At 42.2% G+C, this 24,322-nt stretch overlaps 1 protein-coding gene across 1 annotated transcript in view; it reads left to right on the top strand.

Annotated features, from left to right (window-relative positions):
- Positions 1 to 24,322, top strand: part of Gabat (4-aminobutyrate aminotransferase) — a 114,278-nt gene that overhangs the window by 46,414 nt on the left and 43,542 nt on the right. The window contains exons 2-4 of the mRNA XM_080282595.1: positions 7,310 to 7,623; positions 13,149 to 13,229; positions 20,639 to 20,837. Of these exons, the coding sequence (XP_080138721.1) occupies positions 7,310 to 7,623; positions 13,149 to 13,229; positions 20,639 to 20,837 (594 nt within the window). The remainder of the gene's footprint in view (positions 1 to 7,309; positions 7,624 to 13,148; positions 13,230 to 20,638; positions 20,838 to 24,322) is intronic.

Here is a 24,322-nt window from a genome sequence, read left to right as displayed (position 1 = left end):
ATTCGGAGTCACAGGTGTATAAATTAATAAATGATCGTGGCATAAAATTGGAATATGCAACAGAATTTCCCTTCTTTAGTTCGGAACCACGAGCGTTTAATTAATGACTGACCTTGAACTATACTGAAATGAGTATTGGATAGATACGAGGAGAAAAATCCTAATACACAAAACCCCCTATATACATCCCCGCCCCCCCCACCCCCACACACAGCCACCACCACCACCACCACACCCGTATATACTGCACATCACCATATCCCTCCTCCCCACACACACACACTTAGACATACCATCAGGCTTCCAGACTAAATTATCTAAACCACTACTTCACAAAACCCAACATGCCGCAGTCCCTTTATACACCAACTGAAATATTCATTCCAGACCTCAACAGACCATTAAAACTCGTTCATTTGAGGCTCTGCCAAACGCTTCCAATTCTGATGTAACAGTCTACAAAGCCACTACACGTCTAAAGCCTCCAATACACCCCTTCCAAGAGCATACTGCCGTACAGTAGACCATTACAGTATAATCGTTATTACAAACGTTTGAGACGTAGTTTAACGCTTTCAACCCTAAATGAACTATTTAGAGATCTCACTACAAGCTTTTAACATCTACTACATCCACCGGTGCTGAAGGGAGCCTACACGTGGTGGCACTTAGTACACGTAGTGAAGCAGCTGCGGCGTCCAACCAGGGGCTTCCACATATTTCCCTGCACCTGGCATTGGGAAGGACCCTGGTCCGACCCTGGTGAGGCGCTGTTTTCCCCAAGGAGGCGCCAGATTCCTACAATGTCTTTGTGCAGTATTGTGCCTGTATGACTGCGCCACAGGGGCAGTTGCTTACCTGTGATCGACGAGTCTGGGGTTAAGCAACAATAACTACTACTACATCTACTCCAGTCCGTACTAGACCAATACACCTTCACTCAAACCACTCCTGACCTCACTAGACCATTTACAATCTACTGTAGTACGGATGCTCAGTTTGATCCTTCCAACCTTAACTTAGGTATACAGATCCTACTACACGCCTACAAACAAACTCCAGTACATTGACTCCAAACCACACGAGATCATCACGTACTGGAACCCAGTCTGATTCTTCCCACACTAAAAGACTAGCTTTCCACAAAGCTCGCTACACACCTGCAACCACTCTATCCACTCCAGCCCATACCAGACCATGTTCGCGACCCTGTATGACCCTTCGAGCCCTAATGTAACTCTCTAGACCTCCTACACGCCTACAGCTTAAACTATATCCGCTGCACACCACACCAGGCCACAGTAGGGTAACAAAATCCATATATGGCATAAAAAATTACATGTAGTAGGTTCAGTATTCATGGCGTCTAGACCTAAGCCGACTCTTCCACCTGTAATTTTTCTCTCTATGGATCCCCTTACACGCTTACAACTTCAACTGCATCCGCCCCAGACCCAAGCAGACCCTTCCAGTTCCCCTCCCAGCCCCAGACCACACGGGGAAATATTCAGGAGACACGTGAGCGCGTACGACAGGTCAACCCACATGCCAAGCTTGAACATTTACCCCTCCCGGGCTAAATTTGGACAGGCACAATATATTCAGGAGTTTGGTAAAGTCTTTGTAGATTTTAGTCGAAAGGACACAAGAAATATTATCTGGGATGAAACCGTAAGGTACCTCCACAACTAGTTACAAGTGCTTCCTCGCCCAATTGTGCTGGGTTGTGAACAACTGTGTAAACATTAACTTATCCTGTCTCTGACAGTTGCATTACCGGGGAATATACCATAGAAGAAAGAATATTTGTGACTGAAAAGGATTTTATTCAGATGACGAATATATTACGGTGCTAGCTATTAGATTCCTTTATTTCGTCCATACCAGTGACAAAGTTAATGGCTTTCATCATTACTTACAACTGAAAAATACCTTAGCTCCGCCACAGGTATTGCATACCTAAACGACAGATCTGTCCTTTAAAATTCTCCGAAAGTATTAAGTTATCCTGCCTGAGTCAATAGCTCATATAGGTAACATGAGCTGGAAAATCAGTATCATTATTTGTAACCATGTGGCATGTCACTCATTCATTTTATTATTTTTTTACCCTTAGACTTTACTAGGATGTCTCAGCTGAACAAATCGTCCTTCTGTTGTCTATATATCAGAGATCAATCAACTTTTTAGAATGTTATGTTGGAGTTTCATATTTATTAGTGGGGAGGGGGGAGGAAAGCGATAATATTGGTCGCAACTGTACGTGTGAGCATACTAACAGCCAGCATGAAAGGTCCTATTGATTGCAAAGCCAGGCAGGTGCGGCTGACGGGGCCCCTCGTGTCCAGCCTCCACCGTCACAGCATCAGCCACACACTCAGCACAACACAGTAAAACACAACATAGAAACAACACAGCAAAACACAGGTACAGGACAGCACAACACACCGCAGCATAGATACCGGTACAAAGGACAGGTACAGCAGAGCGCAGGCCTAACACACACACACACACACACACACACACACACACACACACACACACACACACACACACACACACACACACACACACACACACACACACACAGGTCAAAGAAAGGAGACTGCAAAACCTTTCCATATCTCTTGTTCTTCCTTCAGAACAAACCTGAATTATGTGATGGAACAGCGTCTAGGTTTATTGAAATGGGTGGACGGTGTACTTGCCAAATCCCTGTGTCAGTGAAGGCGGGGTTTCCATTCCCCGCTCCAGACCCTTTTAATTGCGTCGTAAGACACGCAAGGAAAACGCGATAAGCTAGTCTTTGTGTCCCCTTCCTCAGGGATTAGCGCTTTCCTCGTCAGCACTGCATTTCGGTACAGTATTTAATTAGATTTTGTTCAGTCAAGAGAAATTTTTGCTGTGTCGACAACAACAACAATGATAATGATAACAACAACAAACAACAACAAAATAATAATAATAATAATCTATCTATCTATCTATCTATTGCCAGACGCCTCAATCCCCTTTGGGATGGCCACAAACAAATCGCCTCCAAGTCGCCCTGTCCCCCGCCATTTCACTTCCCTGCTCCCAACTCACACCCCCCTCTCTCATATACTTCTCCACCCCATCTCTCCATCTCATCCTCGGCCTCCCCCTCCCTCTTTCCCCCTCCATAGTTTCGGCACGTTACCTAAGCCTCTTATAAACACTGCGTGCTAATTCTACAGAAGATATGTGTTAAATGGTAAGAGAGAAAATATAATCGCTGGAAGGATGATACCCATGAAGAATGAGACCGTGCAGCAGAGAGAGAGAGAGAGGGGGGGGGGGGACGGCGTGACAGCCCCGGGGCCCACCAGTTTCTGTAACAGGATGGGCACCTAACACGCCACCGCCCTCACGCCGCTGTTTACCCATTAGGATCAACCAAGAATAAGATATGCCACTACCGAGTTGCGGTAAATAAGGATTTTATTAAAATTACAGGTACTCTATTACTGTATTTACTACTATTACAACTACTACAGCCCTTGTACGGAGAATGATACTGCAATTATTGTCTGCTGCCGTTTCTTTCGTTCAGATATATCAAATCTTCATGACAGGAAAAACCGTAAATAGTGATCGTGTTCCTCTTCACAGTGTCTAGGTTATCTCGATCTGCAATCCATTCATTGAATGCTCTAAAATTTTAAAAGGGAACTTGGTGTGTGGATTCCATTTGTCCATTGTAGTCTGCATCATAGGATTCACAATTTACTTCTGGATCTGGGTGATGCATGCTGATGTAGTGATCTGTGATGCTCAGATCCCGAATAAGCTATAGAACAGAATGAAACTAAGTACCTACAAGCTGCTGTTTCTCCTGCTATTATCACAGTAGCGTATACATGTGATGTCACTACAGTACTGTGCGCGTATTTGTCGGCGAACATATTCATTACTCCCTTGGTTTTATCTGAAAAGGTTGTGCTTGCTGCTGGAAACAGAACTTAACATTTATTCAACCACCCGGCGATGACTGATGACTGTCAGTTTTAATGTGTTGATAAGTCTGAGTTACTCTATCCTTTTAACTTTAACTTGGCCTGCAGTTGTCCTCTCTCCATCTTGAATGATGAGTTGTAACAACAGAATAACGCTAGAGTATGATGCTGATCACGTAGATACGCTAAATGCTTTGAAAAGGTTGTAGAACCTTATCAATGTCTTGTTCTGCCACTAAGCTCCGTGAACTGCACTGGGAAAGGCCGGAAATCTTGGCCACGTTAACGATAAAGAACAATTATCACAGCTGCGATCGTATAACGCTGACTCTGATGTTTCTGTGAGCTAATGTATCCGTCTGTCATAAGCTGGATATATCATGCTGTTCTTTATTTCTGGTTAGAACTTTAAACGTGATATTTTTGTTATTATTTTGTTCTTATCACAGTTAACTCGTTCGAAGCTACCTTTAGTAAGATGCAAAGCAGTCAGAGGGTTAATTGTCTATTATGTATCGCAGACGAATTTCTATGTGAATGAATGAACTGTAGCGGCCGGTTTGCATACGCCTGGTCTGAGTGGGTAGTTTTATTACACACGTTGAAGCCGCGTTTTATGGGGTACTGAAAACCAAAAGATTTGTAGGTTCGGGAAGCACCACTTTTGTAACTGGAAAATAGTTACCATCTCTCTTTGAGCTGCGGTAATGACCTTCGTAAGTGCGCCGCCATGAGTATTATTTCTTTAGTCAGTTAGTCAGTCACTCCCCTCAGACAGATTTTAGTCATGTTGACGTCAGGATCACTGCAGATTCGCGCCAACAAACCTGCGTATATACACAATGTATAATCTGTACGCCACTATGCACAGGTACTCGTACTTCATGAACTGTACTATTATTCGTGTGTGTGTGTGTGTGTGTGTGTGTGTGTGTGTGTGTGTGTGTGTGTGTGTGTGTGTGTGTGTGTGTGTGTGTGTGTGTGTGTGTGTGCCTAATTTCCACATTTCTGAATCAAGGGAGCTGTCTTGGAAATACATTTCTTAATTTTTCCTTGCGGCAGGTGAAAGCCTATAAATGAAGTGTCCTAGTGAACCTGTCTAGGCACTGCTTAACAGCGTCATCGTTCTCTGCATACTAGCGTTGTCCATGCAAAACTCACTGTTGCGTATTCCCTCATTACCACACTGCTTGAGAGAGAGAGAGAGAGAGACTGGCACCAGCATGGCGCCAACCTTGTCCAACACACTCCGGCGCCAACACTAACTTACGCCCTGGATTGCCCTCACTCCGCCACCCTTCCCCCTGTACCACCCAGCTTCTCCACATGCCCAAAATTTTGCTATCCGTGTTCATATTTAGAATTTGTGGCCCGTATTCATAAATTGTGTGTGTGTGTGTGTGTGTGTGTGTGTGTGTGTGTGTGTGTGTGTGTGTGTGTGTGTGTGTGTGTGTGTGTGCTGCCTTTTACTAAACAGCGCCCTCTCGTCCACCAATGTCCTCATATTTGCCCAATTTTTTGTAGTATTTTCCATATTGCCCTAAATTCCGCCTTCTCTTTCTCCTCACCTCCCACGACTCATAATATCTTCGCCCCTCTATCACTCCGTCTCGTATTTTCACTTTTTCTTTTCTTTCTTTCTCTCGGTTCCTTCCCACCCACCCCTTTCTCTCACTCAGTCTCTTCGTCCACTTTTCCCCCGTCCATGTCATCTGTCATTTTCTCTATCATTTCCTCATTTCTCACTCATCCCTCTAATACTACATTCTCTCTCTCTCTCTCTCTCTCTCTCTCTCTCTCTCTCTCTCTCTCTCTCTCTCTCTCTCTCTCGCTCTCTCTCTCTCTCCTTACATAACGCAATTCTTGTTCCATTCCCCCCGCCCCCAGAGGCCCACTCGAGGTCTTTGTGTCAGAGACGGGGGCCGGTGAACGTCCTGGACATGTTGCTCCTCTGTCAACACTATTTCCCCTTCTTTTCTCATCTCTTCTGAGCATAACCCAGGCAGTCCAATAGTTTCTCAGAGCTCTCTCTCTCTCTCTCTCTCTCTCTCTCAGTGCCGAAAATTTCATGCGCATCATTAACGAGTAACGATATATCTTACTTCACTTGGTAAACTGATGATGGTTTCTATTGCATTTTTATGTTCCCATTCCTGTCTTGGATCCTGCCCACTCCATTCATAACCAAAGGAATGGAGCGATACTCTGTACGGTATATGGCGCTATATATTAAGTGAGAATCAAAGTATGTCATGATTATTTTGCCAAATAATATAATTATATCCATGGATACACTTGCATCCTTCACTCCATGATGTCTTGGTAAATATACGAGATATGAAATGTTTGCATTACGATATTAATATGGTGAAAATTATATATGCAGAACGACAAAATAAATATAACGCTAACGATGGCAGTGGGAACTGATGAAAGTGAAGATGATGGATATTCAGAAAATTATAATGGTAATGAAACAGGCAGTTACACGCGTTCAAAACAGATTTAGCCAGTACTGCCCTAGAACCCAGCTACTTGTAGCCTAGGCCCATCCTAATTTCATCCATCATCCCTCTTCTTGCACCGACTTATAATTAACGCTGAAGGCCATCTGATATGACACATTCACAAAATAAATGACTGGGGACTGTTTAATCTATATTTACCGTAAATGTCTGATAAATATCTACGAAGCCGAATTACATTCTCAGTAATTTTCATTAATATAAAAATATGTAACAGTGGAGCAGTTGGGGTAACACAGTTGCAGCCAGATGAAGTGAGTGAGAGATATATAGTTTAAGAACGAGATGTTGCAATAAGATCCAAAAACAAGACAGGCTGAGAGGAACTGCGTAAAACTGAAAAACACATTTTTAATGAAATGGAGTAAGACAAAGCTGGTGATATGGATTATGATGCTTAAGATGGTGACAATGAATTATGATTAAAGCTTTCAAGGAGTGAGAAATTCGTACTTTTATTCTTGCAACCGCCAGACAACTAGCTATATTCAGCTCAGAAGCTTCTCGCCCTCTCAAGGGCCAACAACTCTTTTTGGGATGAATTTTTTATTGGCATATTCCACCTAACCATCACCAAACGATTTTAGTTGCCTGAATAATGGCTCTCCGACCTCCAGCGAATAATTTTCATGTCCTTTTTCCATCGCATTCTTCCTCCAAGCGGTATTATTTAGCTGATAAATGGATTTCACTCCTCCAATGACATTCTTTTCCTCCACATTCTTGCTGCTTATTGCCAATTATTTTGCTTAACAGTGTAATAGATTTCACGCCTTCCACCGACTAAGCCTTGCTTTTCCTTCGCAGCCTGTGTGAGAGGGCAGCAAACTGCACCGAGAGAGGCCAGCCAGCGAAACTTCGTCCCTAATGAACCAGAGGCTCCCAAAATTGTCACCTCGACCATCCCGGGCCCCGTGTCGAATCAGAAGCTGCACGAACTTGCCCAGTTTCAGGAAACCGGCGCGGTGCAGCTGTTTGTCGACTACGAGAGAAGCCTGGGTAACTACATGGTAGATGTGGATGGCAACTCCATGCTGGACGTGTACACCCAGATCTCCTCTCTACCACTCGGCTACAACCACCCTGATCTCCTTGCACTTCTAGATGACCCCACCAATGTCGTGAGTCTGTCTGTTCTTTTGTTGTGACTCCTGTGTGTGTGTGTGTGTGTGTGTGTGTGTGTGTGTGTGTGTGCGCACTCTTAGTACCTGCAAGGTACTGACTCAGTAAGATGGACCTCAAAAGACCTAAAAGCATCTGATAGATCGGATGTCATATCTCGGAAAGATTATGCATATATCTGCCACACTGTATTGTACGCATGTCTTGGAGATCGATAGGACCTGGCTCGATACGATGGACCTGAACAAAAATCTCAGTCGACTGAAATGGGCCTGAACTGATTACTTGGGCCTGAACCTGGACTGCTTGAAACAAAATAGTCAGAAAAAATTTAAGATGACCTGAATTAAAGTGAATGGACTTGAAGATACCAGCGTGAAGTCATCCTGAACTGACATGAATGCGCCCTAACTGCTGTGATTGGGCCCGATCAGATGTGAAGACTCTGAACAGACAAGATTCGCGTGAACCTAAACAGAATTTAGTGGACCTGGGAACTGACCTCAGTGTAATGAATAAAAAGGGCTTGAATGCGCACGCACGCACGCAAGCACGCACGCACGCACGCACGCACACACACACACACACACACACACACACACACACACACACACACACACACACACACACACACACACACACAGTTCTACACTAACAGGGGGGTGTACAGTTGGAGAGTGAGGGGGATCAGAAATATCTGAATGCGTGTGAAATATGGAGTTAATTCGTTAAAAAAATACAATCGTGGCACCGAAAATAATAATAATAATTAACATCCCGGTAATATTAGCGTAGTGTTTGTATCTGGAGATGTGAAGAACATTCTGAAAATTTCGGCATGTTTTGTTTTCTGAGGAATTAGCTCTAATCATTATTGTTGTTGTATATTGTCAGTCTAAGTGCGTTATTGTGTGAGAAAATATGAGTTCTCTCCTAGGGTGTAGAATGTGTAATACTACATGTCTGCATCAGAAAATGAGTTCTTTACTAGACTACAGGTATTATGGACTGGACTGTACCAGTAGGGGAAACCGGGGCCCGCTTAGCTCGCTGGCAGTGAACCAAGACTATTGGGCCTTACTGATGCGTGACATGTTATTGCGTAATAAACTTTTATTTGTAGTTTGTCAAGATTTATCTCCTCAGTTGGGAGATCCGGTTTCGTATACATAGAATGACATGCTGGAAGTTACAGTTCCCTTATCTATTTAGCCTTAACTTAATCTTATCCTAAATCAACCTAACCTAAATAAACCTAAACTGAACCTACCTTTATTCACGAAATGAATGATTTCACAAGCTGCCTGTTATCACACACACACACACACACACACACACACACACACACACACACACGGGACAGTGCGAGCTTGACTCTTCCTGTAAAAATACAGCTAAGAACAGTTTGGTAAGAAAACACACACACACACACACACACACACACACACACACACACACACACATATATATATATATATATATATATATATATATATATATATATATATATATATATATATATATATATTTACCTAGAGGTCGATAAGACATCCAGTTACCTTCCTGACACTTGTATTTTATAAAATGTTGGTGATAAATGGCACAGGATACTTTCAGCATAAATTCGTTTACCGCTGATGGCGCATGTGCACTTAGTGGAACGGTAACTTCCAGCATGTCAGTGCATACGACATTAGGCCTTCTAACTGCCTATAGCCCGGGCAATGGGGTTTGTCTTGAACCTAATAAACAAAGAAAATATATTTTCAATATTATATTTATATATCTTTAAAACTATTCTTTTTAGGTATTTATTTACAAGTTAAAATTAGACATTGACAATTAATACTTATTTTGCAGCAACCCCCCTCCCCTCTCCATGGTCAGTCATATCCAGTGCGTGTCATACTATAACTCATTTTTGAATGATGAAATCTGGCAAGTTACAACCGCAGGGTTTCATAACCGTCACATATTGAGAAGGGAACTTTAGGGTTAGGGGTGGGGAGGTTTTGTATCGTATCTGAGATGTGACTGATGTGCGTATATGCATCTTGGGTGTGTCTGAAGGGTACGTCCAAAGACAAAGAACATTATGAGCTGTGTTGGGGTGGTAAATAAGGTTAGGGCGGGTGCGGCGATCAAAAGTGTCCTTTATCGATACTTTTAGCGATATAGGTTTAATATACTGAATTCTGACGCCATACGATTCTTTGAGTGGAGATAAAGGGTGGAAAATATATGGATTTTTTTTTTTTTTCAGTGGGGTTAACTATGAGCTCGCTCAGACCCCAAACGTTCCGATCTTTACGATGGACAACTTTGCCCCGTATTAGTTCTGCTAACTTAGGACATAAACATACAGTGTAATAAGAACACCAGGCTTCGTTTTAAAAAATTCTCCCGGGGTTGGCCAGATTGCAGTTGATGTTTCCTGTCAACTGGACGCTAAACCATGTGCCAAAACCAACAAAATACTTCCCAGCAGTTGCAGGAAGGTGTTAAAACAATTCTACGATGTAGAATAGGATTTTTAATCATGTGAATCTCCGCTAGACTTTTGACTACTTATGTTTGAGTGTTTTCTGCCACCGATGGTTGTGTGGCTAGCTTACAGCCAGAAATTAAATTGCCCCTCTATCTCTCTTGGTTTACCAGCTGTTTGCCCAGGTACAGGGTACTTTGTGCATGCACGAACTAAGCATGTGCATGTGCTTAATTGAAATTAAGTGTGCTTGCGCTCGCATTTTTATAATGAAAATCAAAGGTTATTCCAAGTTAGCAGCCATGTTAGCTGCCGCCTTTTCACATTTTAGGATATCAGGTTTACGGACTGCTACCTACCACATGTTGATATAGGCAATAAATTATGTAAGTTAACTGCAAAACCGATTTTAAAACTGAAGCACAGGAATTTCCTGTGTTTGTTTTAATATTTGGCGATAAGTGGAGCGGGGCGAGTTAACGATCTCCATTTGTTTACATGTTCTTTTTTTTTTTTTTCCTGATATGGTTTACTTTAGGTTAATCAGATTAGGTTAGGTTTGGCTGCTAGGTTAAGTTAGGTCTGGTTAGTGCTTACCTTCACAATGCCCAGCGGCGGAGAGGAACTGATTAAACTGTCACCGTTGGGAAACTTCCACAGCCAGCGTGAAATACATTTGCCCAATCCCGAACCACGGTTTGTCTTCGGATCTTTCGCCAGTCTTTTGATTGTCAGAGCATGTGATCGTCGCAGGCTCTACATAGTTCTGGGAATAGTTTACTGTAATTATTTACTGTGGTGGTAGCCGTGATCGAGGTCCACTCGTATATGACTGGTACTGTCCCCTCGACTTGCACACCGCTACGAACAAATTGCGAGTTATCATCTCGGTGTCCCCAGCCAGCCCCCAACAACCCAATTTTCATATATATATATATATATATATATATATATATATATATATATATATATATATGTATGTATGTATATATATAAACTCAGGTTTACGGTTTACAAATATAATAATGTCTGTGGCCAGTAGCCACGTAGCCACACCAAAATTGGAGTTCAGTCGTGGAGTTGCACTTTGGGCAGAAAGTTTTGTGTGTGTGTGTGTGTGTGTGTGAGCTATGATCTTGCAGTAAATTCTTCAAGTTAGCAGGTTCCTTAGTATGCAGTATCAGCTCATGCCATTTTTAATAAACGCTGCTGTTTCCATAATAGTCAAAATAAACGAATACGCATCAGTTCACATTCGAATGATACATTTTCCATTATTTGTACATTGTATTTAGTACACAGAACGCTGACGCCGATATACGTGTTACCGTATCCATGATTTACCACTATCACATCTCTCCTCTCTTCCTATTTCTCCCATCTTTCCTGTCACTTCTTATTGCTTTTCTTTCCTTTACAGGTGGCTTTACATTGAGTGACAAGCCAAATGGTTTCCTGCAAGCCAAGAAACCATTTAAAGTGCTGGGTGGTAACCATATAACCAAACCATACGTGCTCCCTACTTGTCAACAAGTGGGTTGGTGGAGGGTTAGTGCCCCTCCCCGTAAAACAAATAACTCAAAGTCAAATGGCCACCCCTTACGGGATTATGGCGTCTGGCAATAGATAGATAGATAGACATCTAGTTCTCACTACTACCACCACCTCTGCCACATCTTGTTCTCACCACAACCATCTCCACCACCATATCTAGTTCTGACCATCACCACATACATATCGTAGTTCTCACCATGACCATGTCTAGTTCTCATCACCTCCACCACATACACAGTTCTCACCACATCCACAGTGCTCACCATCACCACATCCACAGTTCACACGGCCACCACCACCTCATACATATCATCAATATCCAGAGTTCCCATTATCATCACCTCCACATCCATAGTTCTCATCACCACCATCACCACATTGACAGCCCTCAGCACCACCACCACCACCACATTCACAGCCCTCACCACCACATCCACAGCCCTCACCATCACCACCACATCCACAGCCCTCACCGTCATCACCACATCCACAGCCTCATCACCAGCACATCCACAGCCCCCCTCACCACCACCACCACATTCACGGCCCTCCACCACCACCATCACATCCACAGCCCTCACCACCACCATCCCCAGATCTACAGCCCTCACCACCACCACAACCACCACCACCACCACAACATCTACAGTTCATACCATCACTACATCCATAATTCTTACCACCATCACAACCACCACCACATTCACAGTCCAAATCTCTACCACCAACTTACCATTATCATCACATCCACAGCCCTCACCCTCATTACCCCACCATCACACCTCTCACAGTCACCCCCAGAGGAATCATTACAGCTACTGTTACAACAATACTACCACGACAACAATCATCACCACCACCAGCAGTCTTCACCACTATAACCAGTACCATTACTACAGCCGTCATCTTTACCACTATATCCTTCATCACCAGCATCACTATTCAGGAGATAGTGGTGCATGGGTTAACATATCCAGCATGCACTTGGAAAACCCAAGCCAATCAAACTCTTGGACAAAGTTTGTTTTGCCATTGGCCCTATTCACCTATTAGTATAAATGGGAGCTTAGGTGTAATCTTGATTGTTGGGGGTCATATTTAAGATGACAGCAATACTGACTGATTGCCCTAATGACCCTCATACTGTTGATAGGCATTATTATAAACTTTTTCTACCATCTGTACCTCTGCATATCCTCCACAAGGTGTTTGTGCACCTTTGCTTAGTGTGTGTGTGTATGTGTGTATTTTCATTAGGTGAACCTCTGCAGGTTGTAGGTGGGTATGTGAACACAACTCCCTAACTATGAATTTGTTTCTTACTTCACAATAGCAGCACTAAAAGCTGATGGATAATCAGGAGATTAAATATCAATACAGGTAGCAAACATTATCTTGGTAAAGTCAGTAAAGTTGATAACAATTAAATAGTAGTTTCATCATTAATTGTGAAATACTGTAATTCTGTTTGCTTAATCTTTTCAGAAACTGTTTGTTAACAGGCCAGCACTTGGGTCATTTCCTGGCAAGGACTGGGGTGAGAGACTTCGCAACTCACTTATGCAGGTCAGTTGCCAGCAGCTACTATCTGTTACCACAGCCACTGGTCCTCTTTTTAATCATCATATTGCTACTGTACAACAGTGATTTTTATTGTTTCTGTGATTCAGTTACAGTACAGTTATTATCAATCCCTGTAGATTCTCATGAAGGCCAAACCAATTTCCTTATATCAGGAGGTTGTGAAAACATCTTTTGGAAAGGGACTTGAGCATCCAACATGCAGCTGTATACTAGGTCAGGGAAGTAAGGGATTCAACTTAACATGTTCAGATGTCAAGGAGAGAGATACTGTAGCTTCACTGTACCTTTAAGAATGCTTGAAAACTCACTCAGGTTTCATGTCACAAAAACCCTTCAGCTAATATCAGTGAAGCAGTCCTGAATGAGACAGCCCTAGTATGTGTTCAGTATTGACAGTGGGTATAGTGCTGAAGTGTTACTGTGCTCAGCTGTGTGGCACATAGGAGGATTCTTGGAGGACTGCTGGGCCTCAGGGAATGGGCTGTTAAAGCAGATATCACAGCATGTATTCCCTGTCATGTCTTTTATGCTAGCTAATAATAATAATACTCTACACTGAAATACAAAATTGATCCTTGTGTACAGCTTACACTACATACAGTCACGCCTCAGTATGCAATGGGGTTACATCAAATGAAAACTCATCACAGGATGATGTAGGCTATCATATACCAAGGTTGATATAACATAACATGGGTTCAGTGGGGACATGTTGGGGGTCGAGGGCCACTTAACCTTTAAAAAAAAAAAAAAAAAAAAAAAAAAAAAAAAAGCTTGCCCTCAGCACCACACTTTCCACTAGGGGTAGCATCTTTGCCAGACATGATTTTGAGGTCACAAAAGGTTATCACTCCACATAATATGGCACACTGCACTGTTGTTTGTGCACTTGCACTGTTATCTGACGATAGCACTAGTGTTTCATTGGCCTTGCTTGCATAAAATGGATTGAAAGGGAGACGATCACAGTAAATGTAACCACTGGGTGGCCATCTTGGCTCAAACACCTGACTGTTGGCATACATGGGAAGCACTGTGTAAGCACGGGATTGTTGTTTGCTACCACCACAGTTATCATATTCTGTAAGTGAATTTCACCTGTGTTATTGTGAAATTGGGTATAACTTGTTCTATTGTTTTTTTGCATACAGGTATACCTCGGTATACGATACCCGTAGATGCAATACCCCAGCTTAACAATGGGGGTAGACATACCACCATACCCCACCTAAAAATAGCCAAACTCCATTTAACAATGGCTTTTTATTTTATTTTACCAATTTTGATGACAATTTAAACTAAAATTATGTTTTTTTTCATTCATTCATTGCCAGATGCCATGTATCCCAAACGGGGTGGCCATGGGCTTAGAGTTAATTGTTTTACAGGGAGGGGCACTAATCCTCCACCAACCCCACTTGACACGTAGGGATGCCAACAGCATCTGGTGTTCCCTGGCGGTCACCCATCCAAGTATTAACCAGACCCAACGTTGCTAAAATTATGTGTTTAGGTTTATTTATAAACTGTTTTTAGACTTAGATTAATGTGTTTCAGCCATAGGTGGGGTGAACATTGTCAGTTTGGGGTACAGTTTACTAAGCATGATTTTTTTCCAGACTTATATTTGACGATTTTTTATTTTTTTTGTTGGTTTTAGTGAGTTATTTACAGCTGTTAAGCCATTTGGATTGGCATTAAACTTGTTTGGGGGCTCATTTTGGTGGGTTTTTGTCTTGGTTGGGAGGGAAACCCAAGGCTTAAAAACGCATCCCATTACTTTACATGTTAAATCTACGCTGATATACGATACCCCACCTAACGACGGGTTTTTACCTAACCAATTGCATCATTAAGCCAGGGTATACCTGTACCAAACTAACATATACTGAGGCCTGATTGCACATGCCACAATAATGGTGGTAGATGAGGGTGCCCATTATCCACTCATATGATGTAGTGCTGCCTACTTCTTCCCTCACGTTTATCACCTTTTTGTATCTGCAGTTCTCTATTCCTATTTTTTCCCATCCTTCCCATCACCTTTTGTTGTTCATCTTTCTACTTAAGGAAACTCTTCAATAAGTAGCAAGCCTAATGGTTTCCTGGAACCCAGGAAACCATTTACAATGCTGGATAGTAACCATATATCCAAATAACAAGGTAATGTGAAGCTTACTGCGGGGCTCCTGTTATGTGGATGGAGAGATGTAAATGTGACATGCATCTAGAAACCAAACCTCTTCACTCCTTCCCTCACCTTGTGGTGAGGTGCTGTCTGCCGCAAAGGAACATTAGTTCAGTGCACAGGATGGCTCCTGCAGGGACATTTGCTTGCCTGCAGTTGATAGGTCTGCTCAGCCAGACAGACCAGGGTTACTCAGCAATAATAGGCCACAAAGAACCACCAGAACTCCTCCTACCTCCATTTGTTTAAACAAATACAGGTAATCCTGACAACATGAAGATGCTCAGCTATAGCTTAACCACAGTTAGCTCATAAAGTGGAAAGTCACTGATGATCATGCAGATGACTTTACAAGCCAGCAGGACACCACAGGTTGGGTACACCTGTCAGTCATTGTGCTATTGTACTTGTCAGCTGCAGAGACTGCAAACAAGAAGAGCTTGGCAAGCATGCAGTTCAAACCACTTCACTTCCCATGCAGCATCACTCCAGAACATCTGCATCCTCTTCTCACTTGTGGTCCTCCTCCCACAGAAATGCCAGGAGACCAGTACATACCGGTAATCAGAAAGAAGCGGATAATTGCTGCTTCAGGGAGACATTTTCGAGCTAGCCATATCTCAAAGTGAGATATGGGCATCAACACCATTTTTCCCTTGCAGGTGCCTGTACAGATCTCATTGATCACTGTATTCACATTGCAGTTTGAATTCTGCCACAGAGAAAAGTATTTCGTTTTGCATTGAGACATTTTCCAAGTGTGGCTCCAGTCATGCAGTTTGTCTAAAAGAAGTGGTTTTCAACCTTTTTCCGGTCATGACCTCCTTAACCTTAATCTACATATCCACCCCCCCTCCCCCACTTCCTACCATCATGTGTCTCTAAAAACTATTCTTGAATTATTGTTATTATTATTATTGTTGCTACAGGTTTATATGGATCTTAGCCCAGTTGAATACTGTACTGTATAGACTATGTTAGCTCTTCTGCAGTCCATTATCCTCCTTTTGGGGGATTAGAGGAGGAGCTGAGGAACTTTTACATAACCAGACAGTGAAGCTGCCAGGTTTGGTTCCACCGTGTGAAGGTGTCCCTCTCCGTCATTTACCTCATTCAGAAAGGAAAAATAAAATCCTTTTTGGATTTTAATTAATCCATCCATCCATCCATCATCCAATCCTACATTGCCCCATGAGGAGCATAGGAGCCCGGGGTTAGGCAGTTGGTCCTGACATTTAAGATGAGAATGACCAACCTCACTCACCCTGAGTGGCATTACGTGAGCAATAAACCCCAACCATCCCTTGGATATAAACCCTCACCGGCTCAATCCGATTGGAGCACAGTAATTACCCACTAAACCACCAGGCGCCAAAATTTGGTTATATGGTTACCACCCAGCATAGTAAATGGTTTCCTGGTTTACAGGAAACCATTTGGCTTGTCACTCAGTGTAGAGTCACCCACAGGCAGAAGGAAGAGGAAAGAATGAAGGAATGAAAGACAGAAGAGGGAGTGTAAAGTCACCCGAAGGCAGAAGGACGAGGAAAGAATGAAGGAAAGAAAGATAGAAGAAGATGGAAGGATGGAGGAGAGGACAGGGCTGACACCCGAGAGCAGCACTACATTGAGTGAGTGGATGGTGAGTGCCCCCACCTACCACAATTCATAACTAAAACAAGTACATGTAAGCAACACCACAGTACACAGCACGTTAAAAATCTTATTCTGATGATTTGCTGCTGATTCTGATTGAGAGCTTGTGTGCCGGAGAGGACAGTGCAAATCACCATAGAACTCACTTTTTTTCAGTATTTTGTCTTGAGAGTGTGCAACACAGAAAAAATATTCCCACAGAGATACTGTACTTGTTTTTGGACAATAATAATTATAATAAAATAGCAACACTAACACAAGATAGATCATACACACCACTAAATGATCATAAACACCACCATTTAATGATCGTAAACACCACCATTTGTGTATAAATACCACCACACGGTCATAAACAACACCACAATGTCGTAAAATCCCACCACATGGGTATGATCTTGAACACCACCATTTGGACACAGACACAAGAGTAGTGTCATGGTCATAAAACACCACATCATACTCTTATACACCACTACATGATTGTAACTCCCCCATGGTCATAAAATCTCTCTCATAAGCACCACTACATGGTTTTGAAGCAGTGCAAAAGACCATTAAGAATACAGCATGGTCATAATTCATGAACATCGCCACATGTTCGTAAAAAGGTACATGGTCATAGTCATAAACATCACTGCTTAGTCATAAACACCTCCACATTTGTCAAACAACAGCACCACAAAGTAATTAACATTAAAGCAACACATGTTTGCATATTATCATAAATGCCACAACATGTTGTAAAACAGTACTGTACCTTACATGTACAAACATGTGCTTGTTCATAATTTCCATTTTATATGCCAATTTGCTTCCTGTTAGGAAACACAAACTGATATGCATCCTTTCAGTTAACAGGTGTACCGATAGTTATTACTGTTTGGTTCACATAATTAGGCATCTGTCAAAGAAAAATGTATGAGTACAAGAGGCACAATTGTCACGTGTGGATGTGGCAAGCGACAGGTACTTGAAGTTTGTGAAATTTTAAATAATGAAAATGGAAGGGCAGATTTATGCACAGACTAGGCATGATAATAAACTTGTTGATATTCCAGCTTCAGTAGCTGGTGCACAATTCATCTTACAATACTGTACAGGACTTCTTGGTATCTATAATTTTCTCTCAAAACAGGAGTGTGGCCATGTGCAGTTTGTCACAAGGGTGTGGGAAATGACTATCTTTTGCAGCATTTGTGATAAGGGAGTGCATAAGAAATATAGCGATATTAGAGGTAGGCAGCAAAATAATGCTGATTTTGTGTGTGTGTTGTGTTGGGGAGAGCATGTAGAGAGGAATGAAAGGGTTGGTCATGCTGGAGAGTCTTTTGAATGTGTGGAGGAGTTTTGTTATTTGGGGAACATGTTACGTGCTGGAGTTGGGACTGTGGGTAGGGTAAGGAATGGTTGGAGGATGTTCTGATAGCTTCTCCTGACATTGAAAAGGCACTCCCTCTGTGCCAAGGGATCTTTGTATGCAGCATGTGTTAGGACTGTAATGCTGTATGGTAGTGAGATGTGAGCAGTACAGGAAGAGGATACTCAAAGGCTCAAGTGTACAGAAATTATAATGATTAGGTGGATGTGTGATGCATCCTTGAATGAGAGACCTTGGGGGTTAGAATTGTGATTGATGAGTCTAGAGGAAAGGTGGAACTTGAATGTATTACTGCTGTGATGAGGAGGGATAGATTGAGATGGTTTGGGCATGTTGAGAGGATGGAAAATGATAACTGAGTGCAGAAAATTGGGTGCAGAAAGTGAGAGGTGTGAATGGTGAGGGAACAGTTGCAAGAGGCAGATAAAAAAAAAAAAAAGACATGGGACAAGGTCATAGAGTGCGACCTTAGGGATAAGGGTCTGAATAGGGAGGCTGATAGAGATTGAGCAATGTGGAAAACTTCTATTAGGTGACCAAGGCTGATGCATGTGAGCATTTGGAGCCATTATCAGTGAAACAAAACAAACTAAATAAAATGGTTAGATTAGAGACAGTAAAAAAAAAAAAAAATGGAAGGATACTAGGTGACAGATAGAGAAGGAAAGAAACCAACTTAATATGTGGGTACAAAGAAAAATAATCACCATTTTTTCTGTACTGTATCTCTCATAACTTTCTCCTTCTGCACAGCACTAGTCACATCTATCTAAAGTGTTCCCTCATTCATTTTAAAAATTTTATAATTTTTCTGCCTCTGCTTTTCCATTGCTTGTTTTAGTTTATTATCTCTTTCTTTTCTTTACATTCCCATCCAGCTCTGGCCCTTTTCTTGTTGTGCATTGCTCTGTTCATATCTTCAGCCTTTTCCTCACTTAGAGGGCCTGTTTGACAAAATTTGGTCAGAATCTTAACCATGTTTGAAGTCAGAACACATGCCTATACTTAGATAGTTGTTTTGGTGTTCTTCATGTGTTTTGGTAGTTACTAGCCCATCTTTTGACACACAGGGGGCTCTAGAATCATTTTAAAGACTGTAATTGAAAATATGAGATAGGTGTCTTGAGATGTCAGGCCAAGGTACTGTACATGCATAGTCATTTTGGGGCGAGTTAGTCAAGAATTGAAGGCATAAAACTGGGGCAAAGAGCACTGGTAAGAAAAAGGGAGATACCATCAACACTAAGAAGAAGTGGAGAAAACAATACAGTTATCCTGCAGTATGCAATGGTGTTATGTCAAGTGAAAACTCATGGCATAGTGATTTATTGTACACCAAAGTTCATACTGTGTGGGTTCAGTGAGGATACATTGGGGGTCAAAGGTCACTTAGCCTTAAAAAAAAAAAAAAAAAAAAAAAAAAAAAAAAAACTTGCCTTTAATGCCTGCAGGAGCACCATGCTTTCCACTTGGGGTAACATCCTTGCCAAACATGATTCCCAAGTTATAAGTTTCATTTCTTACAATATCAAACACTGTATTACCAGTGTTTGTTGTGCACTTGAACTGTTATTTGGTGATAGCACTGGCATTTCAGTCCATGCATACATGATATTGAACAAAAAGGAGACAGTCACAACAAATGGAAATGCTGGACAGCCATTTTGGCTCAAACGTCTTACTATCAACTTGTGCAGGAGGTACTGTGTATGCATGGAAGTGTTGCATACAGCCACCACAAGTATTGTGTGAGAGAATTTCACCATCATAATCACAAAATGAACTTTTAGTTCATTATCATATTGATTTATTGCATACCAAACCGACATATACCGAGGCCTGATTGTACATTTTTCCTATGGGAAATGTCATCTTATTCACTCCTAATTTTTCTATAAACAGTGTGTTTGCATGCTTGCATGCAATTTTTTGCTAGTTCCTCCCTGTTCATCATAATACAGTATAGGGACTAATGAAACATATTTTGAGGGAAAAAAAAAAAAAAAAAGTTATCTTTCAGTATCCTGCATTTCCTCTACCAAGTGAATTCAGTTGTTAGGCATGACTACAAGAACTAAAGTTTGTATGGCATGGTATTACAGTACTGAAGTTTTTATGTTCATTAGTCTTGCAGAAGTGACCATAGTGTGTGGCGTGGTGTTACAGGTGGCACCTAAGGGCCTGGATCACCTGTGCACCATGGCATGTGGGTCCTGCAGCAATGAGAATGCCTACAAGGCCATGTACATGTGGTACCGCACCAAGGAGAGAGGTGGCAAGCTTGAGTTTTCGCAGGAGGAACTGGAGAGCTGTATGATTAACCAGGCCCCAGGCTGCCCCTCCTACACCCTCCTCTCCTTCAAAGGTTGGTCTGCTTTATCTTCAGCTTTTAAACAATGGGCAGGTTTGTGACTTTTGATCATCTTTAACTTTTCTTTCTTTAATGGAAGTGTAATAACCGAACTGAAACTTAACAAATTAATCACATTAGTCTGACTGAGATTTGATCCTGGGCCCTGGTGCTTCATGGGCGCGCATGTTACCACTGATCCAAAGAGAGGATCCCCGCTTTGCTTCTAAGCAACGCGGGCTTTTATACACCCCATTACATCACCCTTTTCTCCCACTGGTGATTAATTTGGTCAGTTTCAAACACACATGGTAGTGCAGCACATTCAAGGCCACCGTTGGGGGTGCTGCGGACCACGCCAGACAGCTCACCCCCTCGGGATGTAAGCCTTAAGATGCTGTCAACAAGAACATCATTGCCCTTCAAGCCTTGCCTCACATCCCACACTGCTGCCAACCATTGTAATAACCGAACTGAAACTTAACAAATTAATCACACTGGTCTGACCGAGATTTGATCCTGAGCCCTTGCGTTTCATGGGTGAGCACATTACCACTGAGCCAAAGAGAGGATCCCCGATTTGCCTCTAAGCAGCACGGGCTTTTATTCACCCCATTACAGAAGGATAGTGGAAAAAATTAAGAATGGAAGGATACTGTAAAATATTAAGAACTGGAATGTGAAAAGGGAAAAGATACTCGAATTTAGGGAGACAGTGAACATGACTGTGTGTGTCACACATTTCAGGAAAAGAGAGTTGGCTGATTACCTATGAGTCTGGGGGTCATAGTAGTCACATTGACTATTTTCTACTCAAGAGGGCTGATAGGAGGTTCATGAAGGATGTTAAAATTACAAGGAGTTAAGTGTATGCCGCAATACGGATTACTAATATGTGACATGGTGCTGAAGGAGTGGGTGAGGAAGAAGAGGACCTATGCACCCAGGAGGAAAATACGGAAGTTAATAAACCAGGCAGTAAAGGATGCCTTCTGTAGTGAGATGAGTAGAATGGCAGCTGAACCAGGAGCTGTTGAGAGAAGTGTTAATGAACATTACATAGCTCTCAAGAACAATCTCTTGAGAGTTACTGATTCAGTGTGGGGCTAGACAAGGGGTCCTTCTAAACATAAGGAAACATGGTGCAGGAGTGAGGGTGTAGTAGCTGCAGTTAAGGAGAAAAGACTTTTCTGGCAATGGAAAATGGATGGTAACAGAGAGGAATACCAGTACTTGGCTGCCAAGCATAGGGCTAAAAATTTTTAGGAGGTATACAGGGCAAATGTGGGTCTCAGAGACTTTTGCTGGATAACCTAAACAGGGCTGAAAGGAAGAATGTGGTATTTAAGACGGCAAATCAGATGGAGACAGAAAACAGGGATATCATGGGTGAGCAGTGTGTGAAGTGTAATGAAGGAGAGGTAGTGGTGGACAGTGAGGATATTGAAGATGCCTGGAGAGAGTATTATAACCAGCTGCTGAATGAGGAGTTTGACTGTAACAAGAAAGATTTGGAGTCAGTGGATCCAATGTTTGGCCCTTGATCTTTGCTTGATGCTACTGCTGTGAGCTGAGCAATAGGTACGGTAGGATGCAGTTGGGAAAGGTGATGGGTGTGTTTGGGTTGACTGCTAAAATGTTGAAGGTGTCAGGAAATGTATGAGTGGCTTTAGTTACTGATTTGATGAATTTGATTTTATATGAGTGTGTTGTCGCAGATGACTGACTGAAGAGTGTGATTGTAAATGTGTACAAGGGGAAGGGCGATGTCCTGGAAGGAGGAAATTATAGGAGAATAAAACTTTTGAACCAGATAATGAAGGTAATGGAAAGAGTTCTAGAGGGTATGATAAGGGAAAGTGGGAATATTGATAGGAAGCTGTTTGGGTTCATGCCAGGCAAAGGAACCACTGATGTCATGTTCATTGTCTGACAGGTTCAGGAAAAATATATTGGAAAAAAAAGGAAGCTGTGCTTTGTTTTTGTTGATTTGAAGAAGGCATTTGACAAGAGTCCCTGGGGAGGTGGTGAAGTAGGCATTGAGAAAGCAGAGAATGGCTGGTTAAAGTGGCTTTGGCTATGTATGTGAGTGTGAGGACTCAAGTGAGATTGAAAGGAAATCTGAGTGACAAGTTTTCCATGAATGGTGACATGCATCGGGGTCAGTCTTGAGTCCGTTATTGTTTGTCATGCTGCATGAAGCTCTCTCATGTGACTTTAGAAATGGACACCCATGGGAGATGTTTGCTGATGACTTGGTGGCCGATTGCAGAGAATGAAAGGGAGGCAATGGAACAATTCAGAAAGTGAAGATATGGGCACAAGGGTTTGAGAGTAAATGCAGATAAAACAAAAGTGATATCTAGGACTGGTGGTGGTACTGTCAGACTAGAGGGAGTGTGACCTTGTGCATTTTGCTACAAGGATGTGGGAAGTAGCTCCATCTTGTATAGTGTTTGCAATAAGCAGGTGCATATGAGATATAGTGGTGTTAGAGGTAGACTGCAGAACAATGCTGATTTTGTGTGTGCATTGTGTACAGGTATTGATCTGGGAACCTGTTCACCCATATTTCAGCATGCCATCTTTCATCATATAACTGGCCTTTGATCATTTATAATATACAGCACTGTATATATTTTTTGACATGCTGAAAAATACTTAACTTTAGAAAGCTTCAGTTCCAAAACTATGGCACATACATCCACAAACTCTTGAGTAAAAACTCATGGTTCACATCATCTCTGCACTCAGTTAAATATAACCAAATCAATGTCTAACCACTATCTAATCATTAGCTTTAGTTTTACGAAGTCCACAATGACTCTAGCTTAAACTCATCATTTACATAACATATACATACTGTGATGTCTGACCAAACCATGGGCTAACCATCATCCATCAGTTAGCTTAAGGTGTGCTGCTATGTGAGATGGCCACATTGTAGTAGGACTAGGTGCATTCATGTCTGCCTGGGTAGGATAGATTCCGAGGAGTGAATACCTGCGGTTGGTTCATGTAGGATACTGTTTGGCCGGGGGTTTTGGATGGCTGTGGTGGCTGTAGGTTTATGTACAGTTTGTGTTTGTGAAGTGCAGTGTATGTATGTATGTGAGTATGTATAGTTGTGAGTAAAAGATGGAAGAAGAGCATAAGAGAGTATGGATCAGTTGGGTCAAGGATTGTGTGGATAAGATTGAAAGTTGAATACAAATGTGGGCGATTGTGTGTGTGAATGTGGCAACGCAAGATCGTGCAAGCAGAGTGAGAGAAGAGTTCTGGACAAATGTGGAAGTGTGCCTGGAAAAGTTTGGAAGGAATGAGAGAGTGTTTTTGATCGGTGATATGAATGGTAAAGTAGGGAATGTGAAGGTGGATGGAATAGTTGGTGAGTGGGGTGTGATGCTGAGATAGATGAGAATGGCAGTGCGTTAGTGGACATTTGTGCTGGGAGGGGGTTGGTGATAGCCAATACCCTCTTCAGGCACAAGATGAACCAC

This window comes from Coenobita brevimanus, chromosome 94 (assembly GCF_032717465.1).
Source record: "Coenobita brevimanus isolate Jiangsu-jjx chromosome 94, ASM3271746v2, whole genome shotgun sequence".
NCBI classification, from domain to species: Eukaryota; Metazoa; Arthropoda; class Malacostraca; order Decapoda; family Coenobitidae; genus Coenobita; species Coenobita brevimanus.
Note: the sequence above shows the minus strand (reverse complement) of the source record. Positions and strands in the feature narration are given on the sequence as shown.